This window comes from Echinococcus granulosus (genome assembly GCF_000524195.1).
Source record: "Echinococcus granulosus chromosome Unknown EG_S00180, whole genome shotgun sequence".
NCBI classification, from domain to species: Eukaryota; Metazoa; Platyhelminthes; class Cestoda; order Cyclophyllidea; family Taeniidae; genus Echinococcus; species Echinococcus granulosus.
This window is the reverse complement of record NW_020170560.1, coordinates 118,105-128,796: the sequence shown is the minus strand read 5'-3', so window position 1 is coordinate 128,796 and position 10,692 is coordinate 118,105. Positions and strand designations below refer to the sequence as shown.

The 10,692-nt window shown below is 43.9% G+C and overlaps 1 protein-coding gene across 1 annotated transcript; it reads right to left on the bottom strand. All coding sequences in view use genetic code 11, as the record gives it.

Moving 5' to 3' along the window:
- Positions 1 to 6,611: 6,611 nt before the first annotated feature.
- Positions 6,612 to 10,692, bottom strand: EGR_09976 (hypothetical protein; the record flags this gene model as incomplete). Its single annotated transcript, XM_024499225.1, has 5 exons — positions 6,612 to 6,650; positions 7,234 to 7,320; positions 7,578 to 7,754; positions 9,783 to 9,998; positions 10,615 to 10,692. The coding sequence occupies 5 exons, from the start codon at positions 10,690 to 10,692 to the stop codon at positions 6,612 to 6,614; spliced, it is 597 nt and encodes a 198-aa protein (XP_024346371.1).

Sequence of the window (10,692 nt, the reverse complement as noted above, 5' to 3'; positions counted from 1 at the left end):
GTCTTTACTACATTACCAGTTTAATCAGTGAAATGGGGTCCACTCCATCATGATACTGGAAGTCGGCAGATACTGGATCACTCACCGGACGCAAAGGGCCAAAAGAGTTGTTAATTCAATTTCCAGCAATCGGGGAGATGGATTTTCAAGTTTTACCTTCTATGTTTTTTAGTAAGCTAACGGGTTGTGCGATTTACACTGCTTGCCTCGCAAGCCCTTCAATCACACAGTGGATGGAGTGTGAATTGCTTGACTCATTAGCTCTCAAATAATACCAGAATTGAAATGAACAGATTTTTGGGAAAGAACCTCCAAAAACTAAGCTCAACTGATCAAATGACTACTAACTAGGTGGAAATGTCGTAAAAAATCCCGACTCTTCTCATTTTTACTTCTTCATCAAACCATAACCCCGTCAACAGTTTCCAGACTACCAACTGACAGATGTGAGGAGGAGGGATACCATGGCAGGAATGGCAGCGAGATCCTGAAGGTGACTTCGGAGGTCTGTGATGACGTCACACAGTGATGCAAGACGACAATACCATTCAGTGCTTGACAGTTGGTTGAGCGTCCAGTCACTCGATCTGCGGCCTGCAGCTACTGCGGTGTTGTCGCAGGATTGAGCGCTCACCTCCAAGCGTATTTGGCGCAGGTTCTGGTCGATTTGACCACATCATTTCCATTAAAATCATCCTACTCACTTCGCCATGGTAGCTGAAGAGGTGCTACTACTAAATTAGCGTAACTAATTAGACTTCATTCAGTGGGAGCATTACAACATTAGAATAGGTGTAAAGTGGACGTCTTCTATGTCCAAAAGATGGGAACCACGTTGGGAAGGAGTGGATACCATTAAATGGCATGTATGCACTGTGCCTCATTGACATGGAGAATGAATGAATGGCGTTTCATCTGTAAATAGCTGGGTTAACTCCCATTCACGATGATCTTGCCCATTTCTCCGGGCCGACTGCGACTCAGAGGCCTATTTCAAAGACCCAGATTTAAAGACCACTTAATTAATGGCAGAGGTGGGAAGTTACAAATAAAACTATGATGTTGAATGTACACAGGAGAGAGAAATAAACAAAGATAAGGTGTATTACTGGTCATACTTTGGCCAAATTGCCTTGAAGAAAGCAGCAGCTTCAGAAAGAGAGCTTCTGAGAAATTTCCTCTTCTGTGGAACCACTTGCACCAGAACTGTCGCATTCGCAACCGCCACTCGCATCCATCTTCACTCCATCATTCCCTTCACCGTTTGGAATCACCCTGTCGTTGGTTTTCTTATCAACTAGTAGAGAGGCGTCATCAATCTTGATTCTGTCGACTTCGTAGTACTCAGTCATTTAGGAGTCCAGTTGAACGTTTTTGTACTATCAATTATTCTCCTGAAATTTAAACACAGATTTCAAAAGCGGTCATTAGCTCAAAGAGAGTAGTCTCCATTTATATTTGGCAGTCTAAACAAGCATGTAACTGGCACTTTATGACATTTGACATTGTAAAATGTGTTCGGAATGCCTACGGGAGTACAGAATCGCGAGAGGTGGGTGGGAATCGCCTGACATTTGTACATAACTGAGGATAGTGGTAACCATGGTGGAATATTTATGTAGAAAGTCACAAGGATCATATTCTACCATAGATGATACTGGGCTCCTGAAGCTACCTTTGTCTTTGGGACCCCTCAATTTGGTCGTCACTTAGGCAACCGAGGGTTCCCTTTCATGTCTGTTGCGTTTCCGTATGATATTCCTTAATGCTTACGGGCTAATGTGGAGCGTTATGTTGCTGGGACCTGTAGGCCAACCTGATTCAAATCCGCAATAATTATGTGATAGGCTGCTGGATGCCAACATTAAATATCCTAGATGGAAAGGAACTGTCTTTGCTGGGTGAATGCAAAGAGACCCACAGCGGACAGTCTATCAAATACGCACTATATTTTGACAAATTCCGGATGCTAGATCAAGGATGGTGAGAAAGATGTTGAAGTATTTCTCTTCTGTGGAAGCACCTACACCAGAATCATTGTAATTGAGGTCGGCACCCACTACGTAGCCATGACTATAACACTGAGATTCCATTCAACACTCCAAATGAAACTCCGATGTTGTCGCTTTGATGGAATGAATGTCTTCTTTTACTGGCATTTCTTATGAATAAAGGGGAGCGAGTTCTTCAGTCAAACTTCTCGTCCAGTTTTCATAGGCTGATATTCATTACCCTGCAGGCGTCAACAGAGTGGGCCTTGATCCACTTAAGCGCATGGAAGTATCCATCAGTGGTGGTCCAACCTCGAACGACATCTACTGCAATTAAGTCACCTGCATTGATGGCCTCTCAGTGGTATTCAGTTGATCAAAGCGGCAAATCTTGAAGCAAATAAGGGAACTAGCCTATTGCACAGGAAGGGGCAGTTCAGACTGAGCAGCGAGAGAGAGGCGAGTGAAGTGCTACCGTTTGCATTCAAACAGTGAAACGCAGATCCCTTCTCAACGAGCGATTGCAAGTTGTCCATGGGCACAGGACAAAAACCCGGCATTCATTTCACCTTTGTGGCCAAATACCCTTCCATGCACTACACTCTTCCTCCATCCTTGGCTTAATTGTCTGCATATTTGATCTGTTATATCCTGACTTGTGTGAGGTGTGTCCTTTGAAATGGAATCTTTGCTTATACATAATATAATGAATTTGTATTTGTTCCCAATAGGGCTAGCTAATTTGTGGTACCTGTGGATAATTTTTTACGTTTGTTTATTGTCTCAATACCAAATATTTTTGTGTATATCGATGGTAGTGATGCAAGATGATGTAGATGGTGACTTAAATGGAAAAGTACAATGTGCAGGCTCTGACTTTCAGCACACTTGCCAACGCATCAGCCATCAGTTCACTGGTGTATGCATTGTGGGTGTCAATGGCTGCACTTTTTGTGCTGGAATGCACGTTGAGGCCTTCACCTCCAGCGGTCACCACAGCAGGGAAGGTCATTTGATTTGGCTATTCAATGCACAGAATGAGTTGGCGCTCTACGTGGAAGGTAAGGGAGCTCCAACCAATCGTCCGATTTTCCATTGTAACCACTGTCCAAACTCCCAATATTTTCTCCATTTCGGGAACCGAAGTCTTCCTGTCACCGGATTCACGTCTAGAGAACGAGTTTCCCTAAGGCGTTTCCATGCTACGCAATGAAGAGTACTATCTATGCCACTGTAGGCTTGATAACAGCTAAATTCTGTTTTGTGGGTTGGTGGTCAATGTCTCTTGAGCCGACTGCATAAGGTGACAGTGACGATTGTTAAAAGCTGTGACTCAAATTGTTAACTGTCATCGGAAATCCGATTCACCTTTTCCATTAGAAATTTGGAAATAGACAATTCGCTATAGACCCTGATTTGATCGTAAGCATCATTTCGTGGCTCAGAAAAGTGACAGGAAGAGAAAAACTAGGTCAGTCAAGATGGAGGAATTGGTGTGATGCGTAGCGCAGACAATTCGATGGCATAGACAAGTAGTCTTTGCAAAGTGGTCGGTCCCACACATCCAGTCAACAATTGTAGGACTTGGTAGGCAAAAGGAGATCCTTTGTGCGGAGGGAACACATAACGTATTATGCTTTCATCAGGAGGAACAAGAGTGACGAGTTACACTAGGCGATTGCATATGCGAGTATCCCTTTTCTAATAGGTCGAGGCGAAGGAACCGCTTTGCTTCGTGGAACCTTGGATCTTAACTCATCCTCCCTCTTCTGTCTGCTAGGCAGAGGACCGTCAGCAAACGCACGTTTGTGGAATTGTTCACCAAAAAACTAAAGTGAAATTTAATTGAACTTGCTTAAAACTGTTGACACCATGGAGCCCTGTGTCCTCCATCAGCCGCCAAATTATTTGCGGCGTGAGGAGTGGAGCGGTTTGTTCGCAGTTGTGCTTGTGACGATGTCGACTGTATCAAGTGAAAAACATTTAGGAGGCAAATCTCAGTTACCTCTTCAAACGAATTTCACAGCCATTCTACATGATAGCAGGAGAAGAGATAGTAATTTATACTGGAAGGTGGATTTACCGCATGGTTTTGTGGTCTCTCCCATTATGAAAACTTAGGCATGCTTTGTGCCGTGCGCAGTGCCGCTGACGTAAATAACATGGTCGAAAGGCTTTGGGAGCTTGACCCTGGTCGCCCTCGCTGACAATCTGTCGGAGTCACTCGGCAAGCCATGCACAACAATCGGTTTCTTTGATGTTAAAATATAGACTTCCGAAGGGACTGTAAACCTGTTTAAATTTGAAAGCTTGGACCCCATTCTGCTACTCCGACTCGAATGAGCAAGTTTATCCATACCTGTGCCTTCATTTTCTTTTCCCAAAATGGTTCATTTGAGTTCTATGGCCGGTAATATTTCATATCGTTTGAACCTAAATAGGGGAATAAAATGTCACTGTTAGGGAAATTCCAAGTTCAAGGCCAATTAAAATACTGCAAATGCGTAAAACGGAGGTGGAGGCCATCCGGTATCCTACGCTGTCCATTAGCCACCCAGCTATCTGCTGTCTGATGTCACGTGCACAAGCGTCGTACCCCCACCCTGCTTACTCATATGCGTCTGCAAACAAAGACGGAAATGGACAGGACCTAAGGCCGCATAGCAATAACATCGAACTTCAAAGTTTACTATTAATCTGGAAATAGCCCTAGCTACTTTAGGCGGGGTGCCCAGTAGTCGAGATCGTCACCTCTGAAGGTGCTAGACGAATGGATTTTTCTACTAGCTGCATACTTGACTCGATGGTACTGACCATGGCATGGCGCAGAGGCCTCATCAGGTAAATCTACTCACTATGGTTACACAAAACTCATAAAGGTCGCCAGATTGACAAATAGATGCATTGGGTGGATATAATATTCAGGATGGTGACACAGGTGGCATAGCAATGATCAACCATATTTCTCAGTAGGTCATGTGGGCCTCGAAGTTGCATCCATCAAATGCAAAAGGTGACCTTTTCTGGATTTTCGGAATGCAGAATGCCTGTGAAATAAAACAGTACAGGTGAGGAGAGTAGAGCCCCTCATTAATGGTAAAGTGAGTATGCAAATTGTTTCATGACAAATGTGGAAAGTGGCTGACTGAACTGGGATGCTGAACAAAGATGAGGTGAAAGCCTGGTCATGCTTAGGACAGTTGGATGAGGTCACCTTATATAAGCTTAGCGGTGCGACATATCCTGTTGTTGTTACAAGTAGTATCTCCTTGAACTACTTATTCCGAACGTGTATCCTCCAGGAGGAATTTAAAGATGGGTTATACTGTGTAATAATTTGTGCACTACTTCAAGACAAACTACTTAAGTTTGTGGGAACTTGGATCTTAGCCCATCTCCTGCCTCGGAGGACAGTGAGTAACTACACGTTTCAAGGCTACTTCTTCAAGCAGTGTAAGATTTTAACAAACAATATTACGGAGTGAAATTTTGCTGAACTTTCCTGATACTTCTAACTCTGGGGTTCCTGTGTCCTCCATGAGTCGCCAAAACACTTGCAACTTGGATACTCGAGCAGGTGGTGCTCAGTAGTGCCTGTGAAGCTGTCGACTGGTATATGTGACACCTCTTGGTTATCCCACCAAACGAATTCCACTGGCATCTTACGTAGTAACAGGAGAGGACCGAATAATGTACACTGACCCTTAAGGTTATGTAGCATAATTTTCTGTCGCCTTTGTACCGTGCAGAGTGGAGCTGAAGTAAATAATATAACAGAGGGATTTTGGGACTTTGACCCCTCCATCTGAGTCACTTGACAAGCTACACACGACATACAATCTGTTTGATGTTAAACTAGTGAAATCAGAAGGGACCGAAAACCTGCTTCAGTTTGCACGTTTGGACTCCATCCTCCTGCTACATTTGCGCGTTCGACGCCTTAGCTCGAATGGAAAAGGTTCAGGACATCTGTGACGCCTCTTCTTGTCTCCGAACAACTGGTTTATTTGAGTTCCATGTTTGGCTAATGTTTCCCTTGACTTGTGTCTAAATAGGAGGAATAAATGTTTGCAAGGGAAATCGTATACCCATGACTGTATGGTTTTTTTCCTGTTGATGGGTAAAACAGTAGAGAGCGATGGGAAGATTGACATTAAGGATTCATCTTCACTGTGCAGCATCTTCTCAAAGGTCGGTAAGTCTATTCAACCGTGAGATCACAGTACGATAGACTTTGACGTCCATGTTAAAATTCGTTTCGTGTACGAAGAAGAGGTGGTTGCCTAAAGTGCCTTCGTCTCCCCCTAAAACTCTTACAATTAGGGAAATCAGTTGGTATCGAATAAGGGGAGAGAAGTGGCAAATTCACTACCCCTTATCCAACCTGGAGAAGAAAACAACTTTGTAGAAGACGTTCAAGCAATGTCTGTGGAATTTGCAATCCTTATTGAATCATATCTTAGTCAAGGTGGTGTCCTGAACTGATTGACGTGTCAGTCTCACCTTTAATATTTATTCTTCGTAATTTGATGTGTGAATGGACACAAATAACATGGCTATAAAGTGTTCATATCACTTTGAACGCCTTGGGAACATGGAGCTAAAGAAGAACCGAAGTGGCTAAGCTGTGGCCGATGAAGAGGGAATGCTCACCAGCTTCTGTGTCAAAAAAGAGGACTTTCAATTAAAATGGAGTGCACTTAGAATTGACAAGAACTTGCTGGGTTTCGCACACGTTTATCAAGAACCAGTTGATTAAGTCTTGAGCGAATTTTAAGATTTTACTTCCAAAGTGCCCATTAATGGCGTGTGTCTGACTCACTGCACTGATATGGTAACCGGATAAGCTTGTTGGGCCTCTTGAGCATCTGTATACGGACAAGTATCAGTCCCTTCGTCTCGTATCTTCTGCCAACAAATTAAACCCTTACCACAGAGAATATTTTACTTTCAGTAACCTACTCCCTTACCGACTAGATCAACGCTGCTCCCCATGTGTAAGGCTTCATGTCCTCCTGCCCCCACAATGGAGTCAGTGATATGAAGTAGTGAATCGCTAGATGCAGGCTTCGTTGCACCTACCCTAACATCTCACTTTTTCGAGTTGCAGGAAAATCTATGTAAATGTACCATGTGGGTTGTGCCTTCACCGAACCCTAGCGAAATAGTGTGAGCATGCACTCCTTTGACGAGCTTTTTGGTAGCACATGTGACATTGTCTCCCAGCGCTGATTTTACCTACATCCTGGGCTACAACCCATCGATGGAAAGCGCAAATAATTACATTGGGCCTCTTCTCCTCCTTCTCGTTTCCACCATCACCGTTCTTCTGTCCATGCAAACGCAACAGATCGTCTTTAAGGCAAGGCCGTAGGTGAAACCATTGCCTCCTGTGGTTACAGACAATAGTTGCAGCATTGGATTTGAAAATTCTAAGGTATTCCCAAAGATAAGGTGTAAGTTGTTTCATCACCTATACCGACCTTCATTCCAAAACTGCCCCTTTCTAGATGGTATTTTTGGTATTTGGTGGTCAACTAATTGTACTGACTGCCACTGTTCGTCGTATTGTTTGTGAAAAAGTACCTCGTCCATCTCGTCCACAGTCATGCTGACACATTGATTCTGGTCAGCATTCTTCAACCCTAAAATTTGGCCCTCTAAATCAAGGTGATAAGAATGTTTCTCGGATCTTGTGAGGTCGCATCTGCCTGACCAGGACTGCTGCAGACGAAGAGTCGATCCATCTAGGGAATTTTTTGCCTGTGAAAATGGAAAAATCACAGCATTTAACATCACAGAGCTTGAAATCTCGTTACAAGTGGTGCAAATGGTGTCACCCTGAATGCCTTTATACCACCACTCGAACGCACCTAGAGGTACCCATGTGGCAATAACCGCGACTTAAAACACCTACACAGTTCAATTCATTAAGTAATCGTTGGTTATTACTATGTTTTGAATAATTACAAAGGCATCATTTTTGTTGGACATGCCCGCTAACTCACAAAACTTTCCTTTTCTCATTGACTAAAAGTTCCTCAATTTGTGGCCAAAACCTGGCACTCACGCCCTATAAGGTCCAGTCCAAGGTTATGGGCAATTAAAATACTTCAAATGCGCGAGATGGAGGTGGAGACCGTCCTGTGTATCTTGAGGTGTACACTAGCAAACACCCAGCAATCAGCAATCACGTGCACAAACGTCGTACCCCAGCTTTCTCATCCATACGCCTTGGCAAACAAAGACGCCTGAACAAAGGCTGCATCAGAGCTGGACAGGATATGAAGGGGCGGGATCGGACAGTAACCTAGCCGACGTACATAAAAACCATGGCGTAGTAACAATACCTGGCAATAAAGCGTAGATGTAAGCGTGACATATGTCTAGCAGATTAAGGATGCAGAAAACGATAAATAATGGGACTTGCTATTTTTAGAATGGTGGCCGGCAGTTGAGGTGGTCACGTCTGAAGTTTCTAGAGCCAAATATTTTCACAGAAGGCATGTAGACACCCTCAATGCATCCTGCCTCGTGACGACAGCATCCAGCATGTTGGGTGTTCATTCGGTTATTCACACTTTGTGCATAAAATGGCGTTTTCACACAACACTTGCCACATTTTTCCTACAGACCTTGAGACATGAGGTGGGCTGGCTTTCAATGCACAGCTGTCATCGAGATGCAAGTGCGACGTAATTGTACGTTTCGGTGCCAGGTTTGGAACTAACATCCTTTAAGCAAAAGTCCGGTTGCTTAATTAGTCGTGGAATATAAACAGAGGTGCACATAAACACCGCCGGAGCAGCGACAGTCGATTTAGTTCACTTGGCATTCGCTACCTTAGTAGTTTAGTCTGTAGAAGTGGGTTTTCATGCTGTCATGCTGCTAGAAGTAAAGTAAATCTGGATCAGTTACAGTGTCCAGGCTGAATGAGAAGATGCAACGGAGCAAGACTGCTCAATTTGAAGTCTTCTGCAATTGTGAAAGTATCCTTAACCAATCTGTTGTTTGCCACGCAACAGATGGTGATCTACAGGAATAACATTCGAAAACCAACTTCAACTGACCAACAGATTACAAATTAGGTGGGCATAGGGACTAAAATTATGGACATTTCCCATTCTATTTGACTTGCAAATTAAAACCTCGCTAACAGTATGCAGTCTACTGGAACACACATGTGAGGAGGAGGGATGCCTTAGCAGGAATGGCAACGAGATCCTGAAGGAGGTCTGTGAGGACGTCGCACAGTTATGCAAGACGATAATCCCATTCAGTGCGCACTAGTTTGTTGAACGTCCATTCCCCTGGTTTCCGGCCCGCATTGAATTAGGCGTTGCCGGAGGGTCTTTACTACATTACCAGTTTAATCAGTGAAATGGGGTCCACTCCATCATGATACTGGAAGTCGGCAGATACTGGATCACTCACCGGACGCAAAGGGCCAAAAGAGTTGTTAATTCAATTTCCAGCAATCGGGGAGATGGATTTTCAAGTTTTACCTTCTATGTTTTTTAGTAAGCTAACGGGTTGTGCGATTTACACTGCTTGCCTCGCAAGCCCTTCAATCACACAGTGGATGGAGTGTGAATTGCTTGACTCATTAGCTCTCAAATAATACCAGAATTGAAATGAACAGATTTTTGGGAAAGAACCTCCAAAAACTAAGCTCAACTGATCAAATGACTACTAACTAGGTGGAAATGTCGTAAAAAATCCCGACTCTTCTCATTTTTACTTCTTCATCAAACCATAACCCCGTCAACAGTTTCCAGACTACCAACTGACAGATGTGAGGAGGAGGGATACCATGGCAGGAATGGCAGCGAGATCCTGAAGGTGACTTCGGAGGTCTGTGATGACGTCACACAGTGATGCAAGACGACAATACCATTCAGTGCTTGACAGTTGGTTGAGCGTCCAGTCACTCGATCTGCGGCCTGCAGCTACTGCGGTGTTGTCGCAGGATTGAGCGCTCACCTCCAAGCGTATTTGGCGCAGGTTCTGGTCGATTTGACCACATCATTTCCATTAAAATCATCCTACTCACTTCGCCATGGTAGCTGAAGAGGTGCTACTACTAAATTAGCGTAACTAATTAGACTTCATTCAGTGGGAGCATTACAACATTAGAATAGGTGTAAAGTGGACGTCTTCTATGTCCAAAAGATGGGAACCACGTTGGGAAGGAGTGGATACCATTAAATGGCATGTATGCACTGTGCCTCATTGACATGGAGAATGAATGAATGGCGTTTCATCTGTAAATAGCTGGGTTAACTCCCATTCACGATGATCTTGCCCATTTCTCCGGGCCGACTGCGACTCAGAGGCCTATTTCAAAGACCCAGATTTAAAGACCACTTAATTAATGGCAGAGGTGGGAAGTTACAAATAAAACTATGATGTTGAATGTACACAGGAGAGAGAAATAAACAAAGATAAGGTGTATTACTGGTCATACTTTGGCCAAATTGCCTTGAAGAAAGCAGCAGCTTCAGAAAGAGAGCTTCTGAGAAATTTCCTCTTCTGTGGAACCACTTGCACCAGAACTGTCGCATTCGCAACCGCCACTCGCATCCATCTTCACTCCATCATTCCCTTCACCGTTTGGAATCACCCTGTCGTTGGTTTTCTTATCAACTAGTAGAGAGGCGTCATCAATCTTGATTCTGTCGACTTCGTAGTACTCAGTCAT